General features: G+C 37.5%; 1 protein-coding gene across 1 annotated transcript in view; it reads right to left on the reverse strand.

Annotated features, from left to right (window-relative positions):
• Positions 1–22,557, reverse strand: part of NALCN (sodium leak channel, non-selective) — a 282,810-nt gene that overhangs the window by 185,932 nt on the left and 74,321 nt on the right. Inside the window, exons 8-9 of the mRNA XM_081815176.1 lie at positions 1,027–1,169; positions 790–894 (exon numbers count right to left, since the gene is read on the reverse strand). Coding sequence (XP_081671302.1) covers positions 790–894; positions 1,027–1,169 — 248 coding nt within the window. The remainder of the gene's footprint in view (positions 1–789; positions 895–1,026; positions 1,170–22,557) is intronic.

The raw sequence follows: 22,557 nt of genomic DNA on the forward strand, positions 1-22,557 counted from the left end.
ATGAATATTAAAATAATTAGTCACAAGCATTAAAATCATTTCATTCTTGATTCAGGAATTTTTTCTCTCTCTCTTTTATAAAGATTCAAATTAGACTAAGATATATAAACCTTCCCTGCCTCTTTCTAAACACAAAAACAGAACCCCCCAAAAACACACACACAAAACCAAACCAAAATTAAAAACAAAGACATTGGATCTGGATTGCCCTTCAAAGTAATAACTGCCCTGATACTTATAATTAAATTCTAGGGCACTCCCAATTTCTTGGGAGTATAGGAGCACCCTTCTGAATAGATAGTGATTCCTCAAAAATCACAGGTATGCATTATGGAGTCTTCTTCATAATTTACCATACTGTGATTGGCTCGTTCTGAATGAAATATACCTTACATTCCCCAAATAATTCTACTCCTATACATAAAGGCCATTATATTGGTTTTCAATTACATGAATAAATATTTATAAAAATGGGAAATTCTACAGTTTCCATTTTTATCTGTAAGCCTTCTGAAGACTTACAATGGCCAAATCAAATCAAAAGTACATAGTAAATGTGGTGACAATCTTGGCTTTATATCGAATCCACCCGATCACCCAGAAAAGCTGATCTGGTCGGTCTGGGCTTGGGCTCTTGCACCAGCATTTTTGAATAGCTCCCTCCGTGGGCGTGACGTAGAAGGCCTTTATCAGAGGGCTTTCCCAAGTTCCATCAAGGCCCACTGAGGGTGGGGCCGGATATGTCCGTGTTCTAGTGGGAAAGGACATCACCTCCCCTCCATACGGTACCTGCGTGGTGGCCGTTGACGTAGTACTGCTTCTCGATCCCCACATCTGTTGAAACTGTACCCTGATTTCTGCAAATGTTTCGATGATGACAGCGATAAATACATTCTGAAAGAAAATCACAAACCACGTTTACTAAAGACTGGGGATGAGGAAGTGGAGGGCAACAGAAAGCAAACAAGAGATCTGCAGAAACGGCCGGAAAACACAGATTTTATTAGGGATGAGTTTCTGCGGTACCTTCACAAGCCAGGCCAGGAAGAAGATGAGCGTGATGAAGTAGAAGTAGGACCTCCAGCGGGGGAAGCTGTCAATTGCTCTGTACATGAGGAACACCCAGCCTTCCTGGGACGCAGCCTCGTAGACCGTGAATATGCTGGTGCCTGTCAGGACACAAGAGAACAGACTGAGTTACCACGGGCTCAGGAAATGGGGAAACACTGTTCAGAAAAAAAATCAATATTTATCCATGCTCATTTTCTCAATGACAAAAACTCTTTTAAAGGGACTGAAATCACATGCAACATTTGATTGCGCTTATTCTTAGGATTTTGATAAAGTTGTTTCTGACTTCAAGCCAGGGCAATTTCACAAGCAATAAAATAACTTTATGTTCTATCTTTAGCTGTTAAATGCATCTAAGAGCTTGGAAAAGGAAATGAACATTCAAACCAAGTAAAGCTGTAATAAAAAATAATGTGTAAAGTATAAGCTTGCCACTTGGGGCTTAACACTTTGAGTGTGCTGAAAGCGCTTGTTATTGTTTCAGCCAAAATGAAATAAATTTGAGAACTGGGTTTCATTTGAAGTCACTCTCTCAGAGGGACACTAAAGTTCCTAGGGCTCCAAAAATTAATATGATGGAGCCTGTCTTCAGATTCCATGGTGTTTACTGAACGCTGAAACGTAAGACAGTAAATCATCAAATGGCACTTTGTATTGTCTGGGAGAACTATCTCATTGCAAAAGCTACTGCTGATGATGGAAAGAAAGAAAAAAATATATATATGCAGACAGATCTTTAAATAGTTCAGAGAATCTAAAATGCCATTTTGGGGAAAGACAGTGTTCAATTCTCATAACATTATGAGGGATATGTGATTATTTCCCCATTTTATAGATGGGAAAACTAAAGCACATAAAGACTAAGTAATTTATCTAAGGATGCACAGATAATAATAGGGGAAGTAGAATTAACCCAGGCATTCTGGAAAGAAGCCCTGCATATCTAACTGTGATGATACCCTGCCTCCTGACATCCTTTCTGTGGTTTGTTTTCCCCATCTGTAAAATGGGTAAATAATATCTCACAGGGTGGTGAAGACTAAATAATTTCATTTCTGTAAAGCATTGACGCATGGTGAGTACTGAATAAATTTTAAGTACTGTTATTGTACAAATTGAAAATAATTGCTTAATGTGATTTTGTGCAAAAACACATAAGTAAAAAGAGTGCTGAATTAAAGTTGTTTGTAAAACAAATATGATACATGTTGTTATTCACAAAACTATAAACATTTGCACCCAATAGATTCCACTGTCATAAACAGGTTATTAGAGGATATAAAACTAATTATCCACCCATGTATGTTCTAATCACACAGAAGTTTAAAATGAGAATATGTATACGATCAGATGTCCAAACTAAGAAGGGGGTTCCTAAAGTTGGCTGGTGACCAGCTGCTTCTCTGAGCCGGTGCATGCAGGAAGAATAATTACAGCATCAATGAACCAAAGTGTGCAGAACAGCAGAAAAGCCTAGTGGTAAATGGGGACAAATGGGACAGAAGCAGCTCTGAAAGAAAAGCTGAGAAAGAAGGAAAGCGTATTCTCATTTAGTGAATGCCTATTACGCTAAGTACTGTACATGAAATGTAACTTCATATAATCATATTTTGTACATTGAAAAGTTGTTGCCATAACAACTAGTATTTGTAAATCATATTTGGTGTCAAGGCTCTTTTACATATTTCAGTGCTAAGGAAACCTCTAATGAGGCAGGTAGGTGGGTAGGTGTGTATAAGAGCAGGTATTATCCATCACATCCTTTTACAGAAAAACAAAGTGAAGGTCACTAGTTAATGAATTTGCCTGGGGTAGAAAGTGATAGAACCAGAAACTGTACCCACACCATCAGGTTCCAAGTCTTAAACTCTTTTTTTCTTTAGCATCTTACTTTTATTTTCTCTTGCTCCAGACTAGGACTTTCAAGAGAGTATTTTTTCTCTAGTTTGAATGAAGTCTTTTTTTTTCTCCTTAGGGACTATGGTGGCTAAGGATATAGCATACTGAGAAACTCATACAAGAAGATGGCTTTTAAGGAAAAGATTCAGAGAAGAACAGCATGCACAAAAAATAAAACGCCAACAGAAAACAGAAGTCACTCTTTTCATTAATGATTTATATGTACTAAAAATGTCCAACATTTTGCTTTTGTGGACTGCATATGAAAGACAATTTTCACATAAAACAAATCATTTATGTCCCTTATTTTCTTCTAGTTATTTGAACTAAAACAGAAATGTGGCTACAGAAATCCATTATGAACAACTATTAAAGCTTAATAGTTTTACCAATTGAGCATTTACAGGTAAAATATGAGCACTGTCAATGTAAGGTTAAAGGAACACTGAATTACCCTTCCAATATCTGGCCAGGTCCTTCTTTATTAAATCTACAGGGAATATGCTATTTGGGAGTAAGTACAAAAATAATATGTTCTAATCTTGAAGAGTTTCCTTCATTTTTCCTATTTTGACACACAAAAAAGGGAAAGAAGTAGAAACCCACCATGTGACTCAAAGAGCGGGGTTTGTTCATACAAAGAGATGAGATGTTTGTGAAAATGTAACCAAAAAACTCCAAGAGCAATGCTGACTACTGAAGGAAGTGCGTCCCCTACCTGTGAGCTACCCTGGATCAAAGGCTGTGAAGAAGCTACTAAGAGTTGCAGGAGCAAACGCAATTGGATAAGACCTTCCTCATCACTTTTCTGCTCCTGACTTTGCGAAGTGTATGAAAAGAAAATCCCTTTTGGAAAGATTTCCCAATGGTTCACCACCATTTAAACTGACAAAAATCAAGCTTATGATCATCTTATTTTCTTTGGTAAGTGGACAACGCTGAGGAAGAAAACTAGAGCTGCTCAAACTACTTTGCACACACTGCTCTCTGTCTCCCCCCCGCCCCCTTCTTCTCTCTGGTCCTCTTAGCTGAGTCCTGTGAGGCAGCCCTGCTCACCTCCATTGCCCTCAAGCTACACTGCGTTCTTAGACCTCCCAGGGAGCCCGGCTCGCACCTGCCACCTCACTTATCTTGTGTCCTGAGTCCTGCTGCCTCATTTATCTCCCTCACTAGCACGAATTAGCTAACTAACTTGGTGAGCACTCAAAGTTAAAACTATCTTTCACCTCTGTACCTGGCATTGTGAGCACTCAAGAATTGCTGATAAACTAAACAATTATCATGGTATTAAGACATATGAAGGCTTTTTCAAATATCTGCTTTTGTATTAATTCTTCCTCACTGTGACTATTGCACAGATAATTTGGAAGCAAATTATGTAAAATTATTATTTTACAACTGATTTTATGTTTTGCTGACTTCCAACATTCACTTAAAACACATACACATGTATAGATTTCAAAGCCCATACTAAATCCTAACCAGAAAGTCTTCCTCTATTGTTTGATCCACCATGGGAAATTTCTAGAAAATATTATATATTATACATACAAAATATTTTTTCTAGATATACCCCAGAATACTTTTAGTCCATTTTAATTATAGAACCAAACTTGCTAGCTGAAAAAACCACATTTTGTTAAATGAATAATGATTCTACAATAGCATGTGGGGATAGAATGCATTCTCTTTCTGTAAAACAATGTGGCCTGCTCCAAAAATATCTCTGCGAAGCTACTGGAATTGTACCACATTCTTGGACCCCAAATTCTTAAAGCAAAAATTCAAGTTGTAGAAGAAACAAAATCACGACACTCAGCTCATCAATTCTAATTTCATTCATCCTTCTTGACCTTGTCCATCGGTGGTTTGAATTCAGTGGATAAGAAGACCCATTAGCCTACATCTAGAAAATAAATACCCTGGAACTTTCCACAGGCTGCATATACTGAGAAATAGCAGATATTTTTATAGCTCTGAAAAAAATATATTTCCATTGTTTTGACTACCTTTAGTATTACATTTATTGCTTGGCTATCTTCTGTTCTTTTTCCATAAAAAAAGTGATAAATTGTGTCCTGGGAATATTCCCTATTGTTTCTTCTAGTCCTAGGTTACACATCACCATTGAGTCATTCAACTTTCAAAAACAGGGCCACAAGATTGTAGTGACAACTAATAATAAGCTACTAACCTGAGGTCCCACCATCAGACTCCTCTTCAAATACAAAATATATGTGGCGCTCTTCTAATAATGGCGATACCCAATCCATTGTGAAAAAAATTGGGCATTTAGAATTGGTGATGTAGCCTTGAGACAGTTGAATAAATAAGTATATCAGGCCCTAGTATGAACAATAATAACCTTTATTCCCATGCTCAGAATTCCCAATAGAACCACAAAGGTTCCTTTTAGGACCATCCATTCCATCCTCTCTCAATATTAGGATCCTTGGAGAAACATTCCTGAACTTTAATCCCTCCAGTGATACAGAACACACATCCTCTTGAGGCAGCCCCATTCCAGGTCAGGCAATCTATCCCATTGGATGTTGGCTCTGGCTCCGTCCCTCTGGAATCTGCTCTTAGCTTTGCAAAGCATAGCAAGCTACAGGAGTCTAGAAGTGGTCCCTATACTTCCAGAGTAAGTCATCCCTCCTTCTACCTAGGTCATCCTGCTATAGATACTTGTCTTCTTATCTGGTCCTTCAACATTTTCAGCCTGCTGTACCTTTTATGAAACTTATCTCATTGTCTGTCTTCACTTCCCACCAGGGCACAGATTCTCACTTATGGGGGGGACAATGACAATATTCTCATTACTCAAGAACATCAGCTTCCTTCCAACTTTTCTAAGTTGCTCTCTCTGTTCCTCTGGCTAACTTTGATTGGATCTCACCCTTTTTGGAGATCAGCTGATTGACTTTTCCTCTTCTACCTTCTAGGCTGAGCGTCCCCCTCAGCTGGAAGGGAGAATGAAGTTATATGTTTCTCTACCACTACACATGAATGTCTGTGATCTAAAAGTGCATTCAATAATCTGCTCTTAACCAGTATATTTTACTGTGAAAGGATATAATCCCCATCCTAGACTCCAAATGGATGCCTTTTTTAGCGACTATAGTTGCAATGACCAAATATTCAGTCCTGAAAGGGGATCAGATAAGAGAACACACGTAAAGAGCTTGATCTTTGCATGTTTCCATTACCAGAAATACAACTTGTTCAAGATGGGATGGGTGGTGCTTCACTGGCGTTCATTTGTTTTGTCATGTCTGCATTTATATAACTTACTCTCCAATGAAATTTTATTTTTAAACTCTAGAACTGCTCCAGGGAGCAATATTCTGATGAAACCACATAACTAATAGGAAAAGAAGAGATTTGCATAGTTTAAGTGGGAAATTTACTGAAGCCACTCAAAGGTAAGTTGTCCTCTCTGTTTGGATTTACGTAGAATACACTGTTATTTAAATCCTGAAGTATCATTGGCTTCGTTGATGCTCTAGCCAGGGTTCCTCAACTTTGGCACTAGGGACATTTGGGACAAAATAATGCTTTGCTGTGGGGAGGCTGTTCTGTGCACCTTAGCATCCTTGACCCCTACTCACTAGATTCCAACAGCACTCCCATCCCCCAAGTTGGGAAAACCAGAAATGCTTGTAGATATTGCCTAGTATCCCCTGGGGGGCAAAATTACCCCTGGTTGAGAACCACTTTTTTAACTTGACAGTCTTTCTGATTCCGTAGCTCTGCCCTGTGGTGCCTACCTAGCTAGCTCAGGGCCTCGCATATGATTTGCCTTTATTAGGTATTTTGAATTGAATTGAATTTCCTCTCTTGACACAGGGGAAAATGGAACAGTTGTGGGATTTCTCAAAATTTCTCCTTTGGCTTATTATGAACAGTTTGGAGGTTAAACAATTTTAGGCCAAAGGAGAGACCTAAAAATGCATTTCTGGACTATATTTACAATAGTCTACATTTGAATTTGACATTTTATTCATCTCTAAAGATTGTTGAAGGCTAAAAGCCTAGATCCTAAGACATCATTTGTTTATAGAAAGTATTTGCCACACAGTGGATAGCTCAATAGTACCATTACATTAATATTTATGAGTTTTCTGTTGGAAGAAAAATCTTATTTTTTTTTACTTCTTGCAATTTTATAAGATGACTGTGCACACATGCATCCCAAGGGGAATATTTTCGTTTGCGGAATGAGATATTACAAGTATATTAATTAAGTTTTAAAAAGAAAAATCACATATTTTGAATGAAGTAAGTGGGCACAAAAATTTTCCTCACCAAAAATTATAGTGGCACTTTCTGAATTATTCCAAGACAAACCACAAACACACACATTTTACAAGTTTTGCATCTGAATCAAAAGGAGGCATTCACTACGTTCAAGGACAAACCCAGAAGAAAACGGGCTCATCTGTGGTCCACATTCAGGGCTCTGGGCTCTCGGGACCATGAAGCAGAGTGTCGAATGGAAGGCTGCTGAGTGGTGCATGACACGTGTGGGTGTAAGTCTCAACAGTGGAATCTGAGCAGCCACGACCGAATTTCAAACAGCATGGCGGCCTCTCTAATTCAATTACATCTCATAGCTTGGGGTCATATTTGACAACAGAATCTACACTGAAATCCTTTTTGTTTTGGTGAGCTCCTAGTCTCTTTCATCTCTGGCAATTTCCCCGGTCTCTGGTATAAACTTTCTCCCACACATTTTAACCACATATTTAGACTATTTTAGCCAATGGTCAGTTGTGAGATTCACTGTAACTTTCTACAATATATCTTTCTCCCACCAAACTGCCCCACGCCACCTCGTTGTTTACCTCTTCACGTGAATTGCACACTCAGACCCCGAGAGTTGAATCTGTGGTGGTAATACATTTTACCCAACAGTGGTTATTATAAAAGCAAACACCAAGGAGAGAGTTGTAGTCTTACAGTGGACATCTGGGTTCAACGTAATAAAGCTCTGTCACTAAGGCTGAATGTATCCACATACATGAAACATGAATTAGGTCAGTAGACCAGCATTAGCAAGAAAGGCCCATCCTGAATTACAGAAGTTTATTGAACAATAAACCAACTAGAATTAAATTACTTGGGATGATGTCACCTTTCTAATGAATAAAACCTTTATGAACAATGTTTTCTATTCCTTGGAATCGTGTTTAATTTTACTAAGATATATATATATGCAAAATTGTGAATTCAAGTCTTTTGCCTGATAGTGATGTAACCTTATGATTACAATAATCTACACAGAACTCATCGACATGTTCATCTAATGAGCTACACATATTCAGCCTGAGAACTGCCATGTGGCCATCAAAAGAGCAAAACAAAACAACACTTTTTATTTCCTATTCCAGAACATGAGCAAACACAAAGGGACTCTTTTATTCTAAATGTTTTAAAATGTATTTATAAACCTTATGTTTTTGACCTAAACTTTAGCTTAGTTTTTTTTGTTTGGTTTGTTTGTTTTGTTCTGTTTCTACTGTTAAGCACTCTTTTGGCACCACACTGCCTCACTGATGAAACCACTTTGTTACCTTAACCTCACTCATAGCACTAAAGTTTTGCAGTAGGATCAAAGGCCCTATAGGAAAAAGCATGTATATGTTTATATACATTTTCTAAGTTACACTTTTTTAATAACTAATAAAGATTCTTAGTTGAAATGTATTTCTTCAGATGTAGAAAACTTCTAAACTTCCAAGTTCTGAATATAAAATACTTCTAGAAAAGGAGAGGTAAAAGCTTTAACTATAGTATTCACAAATGGAAAAAGAAGTGTTGACAAGGCCGGATGCTGACCCTGGCAGGAAAGTTTAGGTATTAAAGTAGAACAGTTCCAAGGACGCTTAGCCCACATGCCAACAAAAACACTCCAAGCCTCTTGTGCTGGGCTATTTCCTTGTAGGCTGGAAACGAAAGCAGCAAAGGAGAGGTCATGACAGATACCTGTTACCCTCTGCCTTTGAGGAGCCTTGACTTCAGATCTAAAGAATTTCTTGGAAATTTACTTTCGGTTAGTTGACTTTAAAAAACTAAGCTTAGCCATAATTAGCTTTTAGTTACCTTCCCTAGCATTCAAACTGTCCACTACTTCTTATCTATTGACCTTGGGCCAGCCAGTTAACCATTCTGGGCCTCAGCTCCCCATAGATAGAATACAGCAATGATGATATGTGCTGGTCACCACTAATGTATTAAATAAATGTTATTTAGCAGTCTTTTAATTTTCTCATAAAGCAAGCAATACATATCACGCCAAAAATATGGTTTATTTTAGAGTGTTTGAGCTTTGTCACCCATCTTTGAAAAATTTACTGGAAACTACAATCAAAAGAAATAAAGGCAAAAAGACCAAAATTTCATGTAATTTTTAGGGAATTAATAGTTATGACATTAGAATTTCATAATAATGCAAAATTAGAACCAAGTATTTGGAAAAAAGGACTAAGACTTTCTTGTCTTCATATTTTGAGACACACATAATTCATATCTCTGTATCATCATGCATAAGCAATGAAAAATGAGAATTAACTCTAAGGTTAAACCTGGTCCATCTGCCTCAGAATAGCCACAATAGTGAGAATTTGTTCTGATTTTAATAGGAAGGCTGACTGACTTAGTAAATTGGCACAGGATCAAAAGATCAACCAAAATTGGAAACAAATAATTTGACATTTTTGTTCACAGAGGCATGGTAAAGTTGAATCAAGTCTAAGTGGGAAGGAAGAAAAATAGCTGAGTGATATTAACCAAATTTAATTTACAATAAGTATGAATACAAATAACATATGACTTTAAATAAAAATAAAGTTCTTATTTGTGTTATGATAAACATAAAATGTCCATGATTTATAATAAAAAGATTTAAAAATATATATGATAATATAAAACAAAAAACAAGAAGATTTTGGTGAGTTCTACCAAACATTTAAAGAAGAGTTAATACCTATTCTTTTCAAACTATTCCAAAAAATAGAAAAAGGAAAACTTCCAAATTTATTCTGAGGCCAGCATTACACTGATACCAAAACCAAAGACACTACAAAAAGAGAGAACTGAAGGCCAATATCTGATGAACCCAGATGTAAAAATCCTCAACAGAATACTAGCACACCAAATTCAACAATACATTAAAAAAATCATTCATTGTGATCAAGTGGAATTTATTCCTGGGTTGTAAGGGTGGTTCAATATTTGAAAATCAATCAACATCATACATCACAAGAGAAAAGATAAGTACCATATGATCATTTCAATAGAAGCGGAAAAAGCATTTGACAAAGAACACCATCTATTCATGATAAAAACCCTCAGCAAAGTAGGTTTAGAGGGAACATACTTCAACATAATAAAGGCCGTATGTGAAAAACCCACAACTAACATCATCCTTAATGGGGAAAAACTGAGAGCTTTCCCCTTAAGGTCAGGAACAAGACAAGGATGTCCACTCTCACCACTTTTATTCAACATGGTATTGGAAGTCCTAACCATAGCAATCAGACAACAAAAAGAAATGAAAGGCATCCAACTTGGTAAGGAAGAAGTAAAACTTTCACCATCTGCAGATGGTGTGATACTATCTATAGAAAACTCAAAAGACTCTATCAAAAAACTGCTAGAACTGATAAAGGAATTCAGTAAAGGCAAAGAACAAAATCAATCTACAGAAATCTGTTGCATTTCTATACACCAATAATGAAGCAGCATAAAGAGAAATTTAAGAAAACAATCTCATTTACAATTACACCAAAAATAATAAGAGACCTAGGAACAAACCTAACAAAAGAGGTGAAAGAGCTGTACTCTGAAAACTATAAAACACTGATGAAAAAAATTGAAAACAACATAAAGAAGTGGAAAGACATTCCATGCTCATAAATTGATAGACTAAATATTGTTAAAATGTCTATACTACCCAAAGCAATCTACAAATTCAATGCCATCCCTATCAAAATACCAACAGCATTTTTCACAGAACTAGAACAAATAATCCTAAAATTTGTATGGAACCACAAAAGACCTGGAATAGCCAAAGCAATCTTGAAAAAGAAATGCAAAACTGGAGGTATCACAAATCCAGACTTCAAGTTATATTACAAAGCTGTAGTAATCAAAACAGTATGGTACTAACACAAAAAAAGACACACAGAGCAATAAAACAGAACAGAAAACCCAGAAATAAACCCATAATTGTAGGTCAACTAATCTTTGACAAAGCAGGAAAGAATATCCAATGGAAAAAGACAGTCTCTTCAACAAATGGTGTTAGGAAAACTGGAAAGCAACATGCAAAAGAATGAAACTGGACCACTTTCTTATACCATACACAAAAATAAAATGGATTAGAGACCTAAATGTGAGGTCTGAAACCATAAAAATCCTAGAAGGATAGGCAGTAACTAACAAAAGCATAGGTAGGTAGGAACTTCTCTGACATCGGCTGTAGCAACTTTTTGTAGCAACTTTTGAAGGTAGGTCCCCTGAAGTAAGGGAAACAAAAGCAAAAATAAACTATTAGGACCACATCAAAATAAAAAGCTTCCACACAGCAAAGGAAGAAATCAACAAAACTAAAAGGCAACTTACAGAATGGGAGAAGACATTTGCAAATGACATCTGATAAAGGGTTAGTATCCAAAATATATAAAGAACTTATAAAACTCAACACCCAAAAAACAAATGGGCACAAGACATGAACAGACATTTCTCCAAAGAAGACATATAGATGGTCAACAGACATATGAAAAGATGCTCATCATCACTTATCAGGAAATGTAAATCAAAACAACAATTTAGATATCACATCACACCTGTTAGAACGGCTGAACTCAACAATACAAGAAACAACAGGTGCTGGCGAGGATGTAGAGAAAAAGGAACACTTGTGCACTCTTAGTGGAAATGCAAACTGGTGCAGCCACTGTGGAAAACAGCATGGAGGTTCTTAAAAAGTTAAAAATAGAAAAACCTTATGGTCCATCAATTGCACTACTAGGTATTTAACCAAAGAATACAAAAACACTAATGTAAAGGGATATACGTACCCCTTTCTTACAGAAGCATTATTTACAGTAGCCAAGATAGGGAAGGAACTCAAGTGTCTGGATGACTGGATAAAGGAGTGGTATACATATACAATGGAATATTACTCAGCCATAAAAAAGAATTAAATTTTGCCATTTGCAACGACATGGAGCTAGAGACTATAATGCTAAGTGAAATTAGTCAGATAAAGACAAATACCATATAATTTCACTAATATGTGGAATTTAAGAAATAAAACAAATGAACAAGGGGGAGAGAGAGAGACAAGCCAAGAAACAAGACTCTTAATTATAGAGAACAAACTGATGGTCACCAGAGGAGAGGAAGGTGGGTGGGTGGGTGAACTAGGTGATGAGGAGTAAGGAGTGCACTTGTCATAATGAGCACCAGGTGATGTATGGAATTGTTGAATCACTGTATCATATACCTGAAACTAATATAACACTGCATGTTAACTATACTGGAATTAAAGTTTAAAAAACCAAGAAGATGTTCTAATACAATTCATACTAATATTATAGTTGGATAGTTACAACTTAATAGGATATATTAACTAATTATTAAAAAATTAAAACTAGACATGGGGAATTTTTTGCCAAGTATCTTCACATTGATGCATGTGCACAAAAATATTCATAAAATTTTTCTTGTATTTGTTGTCTACTTTCTTCCATAAACTATTCAGACTAAAAACATGCTTAAAAATGGGAGTTTTTCAACTGGGTTAGGTTTAGTATTTGGGTGTGTCACAGATTCAATTTTAGATTTATTAAGATTATACTAAGATTGATAAACATTTTGCATGCATTAAAAGTTGTGTTACTAAGGAAGCAAGATGCTACATATTCCTACTTGTCCAGCATTTCCAATGTAAACCAGAACTCTGTGTAGGTGAGATAAGGATGTGAAGAAATAGTAATAAATTAACTATAAAAATTTTAATAGACTTCATTTACTTATAGCAGTTTTAGGCTTACTGAAAAATTGAGCAGAGAGCATAGAGAATTCCTATTTATCTTCTCTTACTGCACACTATCCCCTATTATAAACATCTTGCATCAGTGGGGTATATTTGCTACAATTGATGAACCAATGTTATTATTAAGTCAAGTCCATAGTCCATTAGGTTTAATTCTTTGTATTTTATAGTTAGAAGGGTCTCAAAAAATATATAATATTATGTATCCACCATTATGGAATCATATAGGTTAGTTTCACCATTCTGAGAATCCATTATGCCCCATCTATTTGGCCCTCACTCCCTCCTGTGAGCCCCTGGTAACCACTGATCTCTTCACTATCTCTACCGTTTTGCCTTTTCCAAAATGCCATATAGTTGGAATCATACAGTATATACATAGCCTTTCAGAGTGGCTTCTTTCACTTAGAAATATGCGTTTACTGTTCCTCTGTGTCTCTTGGTGGCTTGACAACTCATTTATTTTTATTGCTGAATAATATTCCATTGTATGGATGGATGTGCCACAGTTTATCTCAAGCTATGTCCTATGGAGGGGCATCTTGGTTGCTTCCAGTTTTTATCAATTATGAATACTATAGCTTTATATTAAATCTTGAATTCAAGTAGTACCAGTCCTCTGACTTTGTCATTCTTCAGTGTTGTGTTGACTATTCTGGGTTTTTTGCCTTTCCATATAAACTTCAGAAATATTTTGTTGACATACACAACATAATATGCCAGGATTTTGATTGGGACTGTGTTCAATCTATATCTCAAATTAGGAAGGACTAATATCTTTAACGCTCTGTTGATAAGTGCATACATGTTAAAGATTGTTTTCTTGGAGACTGATCCCTATGTAATAACATAATAATGTAATGCCTCTCTTTCTCCCTGATAATTTTTCTTGTTCTGAAGTCAGTTTTGTCTGAAATTGATAATAGCTACTTCTGTTTTCATTCACTAGTGTTATCATGGTATATCTTTCCCCATCTCTTTATTTTTAATCTGTGTCTTTATAGTCAACGTGGATTTCTTGTAGACAGCATATAGTTGGGCATTAGTTTTTTTAATTGACTCTCTTAGTGTCTGTCTTTTAATTGGTATATTTATACCATTCACATTTAAAGTGATTATTGATATAGATGGATTAATATGTACCATATTTATAGCTGTTTTCTTTTCACTGCACTTGTTTCTTGTCTTCTCTCTCTCTTTTTGCTTTTTCTGGTTTTAATTGAGTATTCTATATGATTCCATTTTTACTCCTTAGTATATTAATTACATTTCTTTAAAAATATTAGTGGTTGCCTTATAGTTTATGATATACACTTACAACAAATTTAAGTCCACTTTCAAATAACACTGTACCACTTCATAGACAGTGTAGGTATCTTATAATAGAGTGTTCCCTCTTCCTTCCTCCTGTCTATTATAACATTGCTGTTATTCACGTCACTTACCCATAAGCCATGACCATCTAATAAACTGTTGCTATTATTATTTTGAATAAACAGCTATCTGTTGGGTCAGTTAAAAATATTTTATTTACTTTCATTTACTCCTTTTCTTCTTCTTCTTTTTTTAATTCTTTATTTAATTCAAGTTAGTTAACATATAGTGTATTATTAGTTTCAGGGGTAGAGTTCAATGATTTGTCAGTTGTACATAACACCCAGTGCTCATTACATCAAGTGCCCTCCTTAAAGCCCATCACCCAATTATCCCTTTCCCCCCACCGACCTCCCCTCCAGCAACCCTGTTTGTTTCCTAGAGTTTGGTGTCTCTTACAGTTTGCCTCCCTCTCTATTTTCATTTTATTTTATTTTTCCTTCCCTTCCCCTATGTTCATCTGTTTTGTTTCTTAAGTCTTCTTTATGTAGATCTGAGTTTCTGATCTGTATCATTTTCCTTCTCTAAAGAACTTTTATTATTTCTTGCAAAGCAGTTCTGCTGGCAACAAATTCTCTGATTTTGTTTCACTGAGAAAGTTTTTATATCTCCTCACCTTTGAAAGATAATCTCTCTGGATACAAAATTCTAGGTTGTTCAGTTTTTTTTCTTTCAACACTTTCAATATTTCACTTTACTCTCTTCTTGCTTGCATAGCTTCTGAATCTCTAGAGGTCTAATATAATTCTTATCCTTATTCTTCTATAGGTAAGGTGCTTCTCCCCCCTTTGGCTTCTTTCAACATTTTATCTTTTTCATTGGTTATCCTCAGTTTGAGTATGATATACTCAGGTGTAGATATTTTGGTGCTTACCCTGCTTGGTGTTCTCTGAGCTTCCTTGATCTGTGGTTTCACGTCCAACATTAATTTTAGAAAATTCTCAGCCATTATTACTTCAAATATTTCTTCTGGTCCTTTTTCTCTTTCATCTCCTGGTATTTCCATTACATGTATGTGAGACCTTTTGTAATTGTCCCACAGTTCTTTGTCATTCTGTTCCATTGTTTTCATTCTTTTTTCTCTTTGCATTTCACATTGTGAAGTCTCTATTGTAATACTTTTTATCTCATTGTTTCTTGACTCAGTGTGTCTAGTCTACTAATAAGCCTATCAGAGGCATTCTTCAATTCTGTTACAGTGTTTTTATCTTTAGCATTTCCTTTTGATTTTTTCTTAGAATCTCCATCTCTCTATTTATATTGCCCATTTGTTCTTGCATGCTGCCCACTTTTTCCATTAGAATATTGAACATATTAATTAAAGTACTTTAAATTCCAAATTATTTGGTAGCTACTAAATCCCTGTCATATTTGAGTCTGGTTCTGATGCTTGCTTTGTCTCTTCAGATTGTGTTTTTATTTCACTTTTATCATGGCTTGTAATTTTTCATTGAAAGCTGGACATGATGTACTAGGTAACAGTGACTTAGATAGGTAGGCCTTTTGTGTGAGGTTTCATGTTAATCTGGCTGAGGGTTAGGCTGTGTTTAAGGTATGCTGAATCTGTAGGTATAAGAAGCTTCAATTTCCTCTATTGTGCTGGTTTCTGTGTCTCTTGCTGTTTTTAGGTTTCCCTAGAAATTCCTCCTAAATAGCATCTGTGTCTTGTAGCTGAGTTGCAATCCAGTTATTTTGGAGCCATTAATAGGATGACAAAGTACTGGGGAAGAAAAATGTTCTATAATCATATAATTAAATCTCAGTTTTCTTAGTCAGACTGAGTCCTAGGCTGTGACCTTCAGAAGAGTTTCTTCACCTATTTTTCTCAGCTTATGGGATACAAGAAAGCCAGACGGGGCTCTAGTCCTCCACCTTCCCTCCCTCTGGGTCAGAGGAGACTCTTAGAAAGTAGATGTGTCCTCAAGAGCATGGCTTTGTTATGGAGAACAGAGGCTCTGAGTTTACTTCAAAATGGTCACTGTGCCTCTCTCCCCCTGTGGGAAGCATGAGGGAATTTTTCTCTGATCATCACCATAAGAACCTGGCAGGGCTCCTGAGTAAGTCATGAAAATGTGCTCCCCACCCCTAAGACTGGAGGGATTTTGCACTCAAGCTAGTCTATGCTCAGTCTTCACCAATTAGCCGCTTAAAGTGTAAGTATCTCTGGCTCTAGTGGCTTCTGTTCCTGCGGAGCTATGATTCCCTGTTTTTGCTGTCTCTCCAAATTTCAAGGCAGCTCTTTGCCCTGTGACCCCAATTCTTTGTTAGACCTAAGAAGCATTGTTGATTTTCAGAATTATTGATCTTCAGTTTGGTGAGCTTGCTTTCTCGTGAAAACAGGATTGACAAATTCCAAGCTTTTTACATGCTGGAGCAGAAACCAGAAGCTGTCAACTAACTTCTTTTTGATTTAAGATATGGGCCAGAAATAGCATGGATAAATGAGCATATTTGATTAAAATGAGAATTCTAAACTAATGTGTGCAGAGGCATGATTCTCTACTCATATGTAAGCTAGTCTGCTTGGTCACAATTTGGTGCATTAGTACCAGCATAGAAATGAAAAGGCTATGATTGGCACAAAGTAAGGCTAGATTGTGAGAGTGAAGCCTCCCCTGGCTGGCCTAAAGTCATTGTGTCAGAATCTTACTGTGCCACGTGTCATTTCCCCCACTACTGGTTGTTTCTCTTACACATTAACATCTGCCTGTTTTTCTGCTTGATTTTAACCACAAACTCTAAGGCAACATTAAACACAGACAACATAGTGATAATAAGACAGTGGAGAAAGAAGAAGGAAAAAACAGTCATTCATGGGATATGGTTCAAGTGTCCATTACATAATAGCACAACAAACTTAACCGAAGCCAAAAAAGCTTTGGGCAGCTGTGATCTGGCCTGCTTATGCCTGGAATGAAGTCTCTCTATGCTCTCATTAGGCACACTGGCAAGACTGCTGTACCAGACCAGAGTGCCTATGGTCAGGAATTGCTCCTTTCTAGCAAGTATCTGAGCTCAGGACATTAAAAGAGCAATCAGACATTTGTACTGTGGCTGATGGGGTGAACTTTTCATCCCTAGTCAGGAGAACTGCAGAAAAATCATCCCTGGCAACATTACTTAGTATCCAATACCCAGCAAAATACGTCTGGAATATGGAGTAATTATTTAAAGCTTTAATAAATCTTTCAACTTATTATTTAGCAGGTATATATGCACACTCTTCCATTATTCATTTATTATTATTATTGTTGTTAGCTGATATAACCCAGCATTATACAATTGACAGAGGGTTTTAATGAACTTCCATTATGGATTTATTCAACAACCCTGGATGTTTTATCCAACTCTCTTATCTGACTGACACCATGACTCTGCCTTCCCATCAATGGTGTTTATTTATGGGCTTGGGAATAAGTTATCTATCTATGTTAGCTGTGTTTTATAATTCTCTTAAACTTGAATAAATTTGCTATTGTCTTCATGGACTAATATCACATTTCCAGCACAAATCAATAAAGTTTAAAGGAGTTTAAGGACTTCTATCAATGACATAGCTACTTTAATGAAAAGGCCCTTTCATTTGGCCCATTTAACTTTTCTAGCCTTTTAACCTCTGTATTTTGACCTAGAATTCTTGAATATCTCTTACTTTAAAAAGAGACAATAGTCAAAAGACTGACATTCAAGGTTCAATCTTATTTGCATGAAAAATTCACACCCAGCAATCTCTTATTTTTTCTTCCCAAAAGCTTTGATTTTAAGGGATGGATTAATCAATGCTCTGCAGTGTAGAGAACCCATTTACCTTATTCTATCAGTAGAATCTAGTCTTTTAAAAAGTCTGCCCAAGTTTTAAAGTTTAACGTTTACTTTCCCTCCCCCTGTGGCCTGCAAGCACCACAAGAGTAGTGACTTTGTCTTGCTCACCATCACGTTCCTAGAGCTCAGTGCCTGGCACATAACGTAAAGATAAACATGAAAGCAACAAAGCAGAGAGTAGGTTAGGTCAGGAAGAGGGGCTGGTGGAAACAAAGAGGAGACAGGCATAAGAGGGAAGGGTGTGCTGGACACTGAGAAAACAGCAATTACAGAGGTCAGCAGACTTTGAGAGCTGGCCAGGCTGCTCATTTGCCATCTTGGAGGGGATCCATATGTGGACCATTCGCATTAATTTCTAGGAAGAGATGGTGCCTGGGGCCAACTGGTAACCCACACCAGCCACCAGGGCTTCCAATACTGGGATAGAAGACTTGCTTTGTCTGCTGAAAGATGCTCCATGGCCCTCACCTGAGCAGAGTGGCTGCCCATTCCCAACTCCACCCTCCCCCAACTAAGCATCACTCTAGCTTAGTGGCTCTACTTCTCCCCAGGAAGATCTTCATTCTATTGCCTCATTTGACCCTTTCCCTGTAAGGGTCTTCTGTGAGGTGCATAGATCTATTGTCCTTCTTTCCATGTTGGTAAATCCTTGAGGTCCGGTAGTGCTGGTGCTCACAGATCTGCATCCCCCCAGCTTGGATTCCAAACATTATAATATGTCTCCATTCACTGACGAGGCTAAGCCCTGTGACGAGCTGGCGCAGGCCAGGCTTCTGCTCATTTACTCCTCACAGTCTTACTAGTACTATGAATCCCATTTTACAGATGAAGAAAGTGGGGGCAGAGACAAACTAAGTCATTTGCCCAAAGTTGGGTGGCTAGGCAGTGGCCGTGGTGGGACTTGTACACGTGATCTTTCGACCTCTTCACCTGCCCTGATCTACACAAGTGCTGCTCTCAGGTACATTTTCTTGACTTTTAAGAACCCAGGCTACTCCCTGACGTTTGTGAGGTAAAAGCTGGGGTTTTGAAGAGATACTTCCAGTTGCTGGAAGACTTAAGTGTGGGACAGGCATGCAGAGCATGAATAAGGCTGTTCCATAAACATCAGTGGCAATAAGCAAGGATGAGCAAGTTGCTCATGGCCATCACTACCATGAACTTCTCAGCCAGAACAGAGTCTCAGCTCCATTTTCTTGTACCATTACAGAGATCTCTGGTTGCCCAGCTCCCCTCTGTCTCATGGGGAAAAAAACCCATGGCTCAGAATGGTCAGGCTCTCTGCGGAACGCTGGTAGCCTGAGCTGCATGAGACAGCTCCTGCCCAGGGCAACCACAGATGACTCCTGGCCACAAAGCTAGAGGAACAATAATCTTGAGCTCCCTGGGACTTTCACAGACTTACACAGATGGAGAGAACCATCCTGTTACACACTAGGCCCTTCGTAGGGTGTAATTCTATATCAACACACTGCCACGTTCATTCTTATCGCTCACACTTTATAAATGGGGAGAGTGTGACTCAGTGAGGCTGAGAAGCTTGCCCAAGGTCCCCCAGAAGTGACTGAAGCAGTATTCTCATGTTTTCCTCCAACTATGTTCTTTCCACTCTGCCACGCATGTCTGAACTTTCTGAAACTTTTCTTGGCTTGGTTTTGAGGAATTTGAACAAATTCCTGTCTGGTATACTTTGTGAAAGCAAAATTCTGCTTTTAAAATTAAACAGACTAGCCCAAGGAAAGGGAAGGGAGGGAAGATGAAAATTCTTCCCCGTGTCTTTGGATTCGCTGTAGTTCTTTCATGTTTGTTTGGGATGAGGATAGAGAATTCATCTGCCATCTCTCCACACCTACCATGTTCCTCACATTATTGTCTGACAAGAGTAGATGGAGATAGCTTCTAACTCCAGATTAAACACTGCAAATAGAGCACAGTTTTAATTATTTTCACTTATGGGGAAAATCTATGAGATAAATCAGAACGACATAACATTTAAAAGGGACTCATGTAGTTTTGGGGTGTACCTGCTGGTCATTTAAGCTGTACTAGCTGAAATTCTATAACTTTGTTCTGTGATGCAAATATAATCATTTGAGAAGTAGAGCAGAAAATAGACTAGTGATTTACATAAAAAATAGATTTGTTTTCACTTCAATTAAATGGCTAATTTTAGAAGATATTCACAATCGACTGAGCATTTTGTCCCTTGCATATTTAAGCCGGTGGCAGATACTGTTGTCATTCCTCCAGACTCATTCTCCCCAGGCTGCTGGAATTTCCTGCAAAGAGGTGTGGCCCTGTGACAAAGTTCTCCCTGATGTGGGCAACTGCCAAGCCATCTACAAAAACCTTTTGCTGGACTACTTTTTCCCTTCCCTTCCATCTGCTAGAAATAGAGAAGCAACGGGAAAATGTGTGTTGAGGATGGCAAGGCTGCCCCACATGCTGTCCTTTGGGATGACCTTTTGGGGCAGAGCTGACCCATTCGGCCACCCAGGACTATGACTTCAGAAAGCAATGAACTTGTATTTTATTTGCACCATTGCATTTTGGATTCTCTCTCTCCTAAGCTTGCTTTACCCCAACTATTACACAGACTAAAATTCAAAGTAGCTTATTCCTTGAGCACTGTTCTCAGAAATGGCTTGTGTCTGGGGGAATGTCAGTCTGGAAAAATATGGTATCTAAAACTTAATATACAGACATGTAAGGATCTCATACAACTATGTGAAGCAGATTTGATATTTCAGGGAATGAAAACAAGGCAAAGTTCAAAAAAAGGCTTTCCAAAAAACAGCTCTCTTTTCCCCCACAAAAACCACTTTATTAACCTTGTCCTGAATTACTGGCATGCTGAACCACAGGCATCCATACTCTACACATAATCCTAGCCCAAGAATGAATTCTAACCATAGATCTTAAATAACAAAGTAAAATTAACAATTTAATGTCACATAAAGACTTGCTTAAGATTCTTTGAAATGTTCAAAGGAGATACTTTAAACATGAGATTGTTACTTTTTAAATATAGGGTTTGGGTTTCACTATATGGTATGATTCAACAATATGAAGCAATACGTTATTTCTCAAGAATAAGAAGTATACTTTATCTCATTTCAATGCTCTAAAAAACTTGCCAAAGGAGTTTTATTTCTTGCTGAAAGATGTTAAGATATTGGCAAAGTCCAAAGAATAATACACACACACACACACACACTGCAACATTTTTAACATCAGTCACAACCACAGAAATTCACTTACAGGAAAGAACTAACAGTCTGAACCTTGTTCATCTAGGCAAAGAAATATGAGAAACCTTTAGTACTGGAATAGGAAGTATTTTGGCAAACCATCAAAAGTACTCTGAACTCACAACTGATGATAGTAATGATGGCCATCTCAGTGAGATACAAAACTGACCCAACGTAGTGTGATAAAAATGTAGGGATGCATTCCCTTAACTGTCAGTCATAACATCCTCATTGGCTACTTTAGTACATCGACCAACCTATATTCATTTATCTATTAGCACAGAATTCCTAAGGCAGTATTTTTGATGATTTACAGCAAGACTTTAGAATAATGTCACACGGTTTAAGTGAAATTTGAATGGTGTAGCCAAGCTTTTCCAAATCTGATCATCTTATCTTATAGGGCATATACTCATCTCAACCACTGTTGACTTTGTTTATTTGACCAAAATTGAACAAGTCTCACTGAGCTACTGAAGAGTCAATGATTTAAGTTTTTAAAATTTAATCAGGTGCACTTTTCATTATTTAGTCAAGGCCTCTGTTTTAAAATAAAAAAGGTAAGTGAAGAAATTCTACCAGCTGTTGCATTATCAATCTACTTAAATCCGTCAAATTTCACATGTGACAAAGCTGAAATCCTCATCTCCCTGGGCAAACATGTTCTTCTGGAAGTTAACAGCAACTCTATTTAATCACGCTGGCCGAAAACAAGCTTGGAGCGATCTTTCTCTTTTAATACTCAGCCAGTCTGTCAGTAAATCCCATTAACTTGACCAGTGCAGTATACCCAGAACCCTCCCCCGAACCCCCCTGCTACTGCACTAGTCCAAGCCACCTCTCAAGTGGAGTATTACAACAGTCTCCCGACTGGTCTCCTCCTCTGCTAGGCATTTCTGACCAGCTTCAGTTTTTCTCCTGCTCAAAAGTGCTCTGGTGGCTTCCCATTTCATTTAAGAACAAAAGCCAAACAGGGGCGCCTGGGTGGCTCAGTTGGTTAAGCGGCTGCCTTCGGCTCAGGTCATGATCCCAGGGTCCTGGGATCGAGCCCCGCATCGGGCTCCCTGCTTGGCG

Source organism: Leptonychotes weddellii, chromosome 3 (assembly GCF_054177405.1).
Source record: "Leptonychotes weddellii isolate Sample4059 chromosome 3, ASM5417740v2, whole genome shotgun sequence".
NCBI classification, from domain to species: Eukaryota; Metazoa; Chordata; class Mammalia; order Carnivora; family Phocidae; genus Leptonychotes; species Leptonychotes weddellii.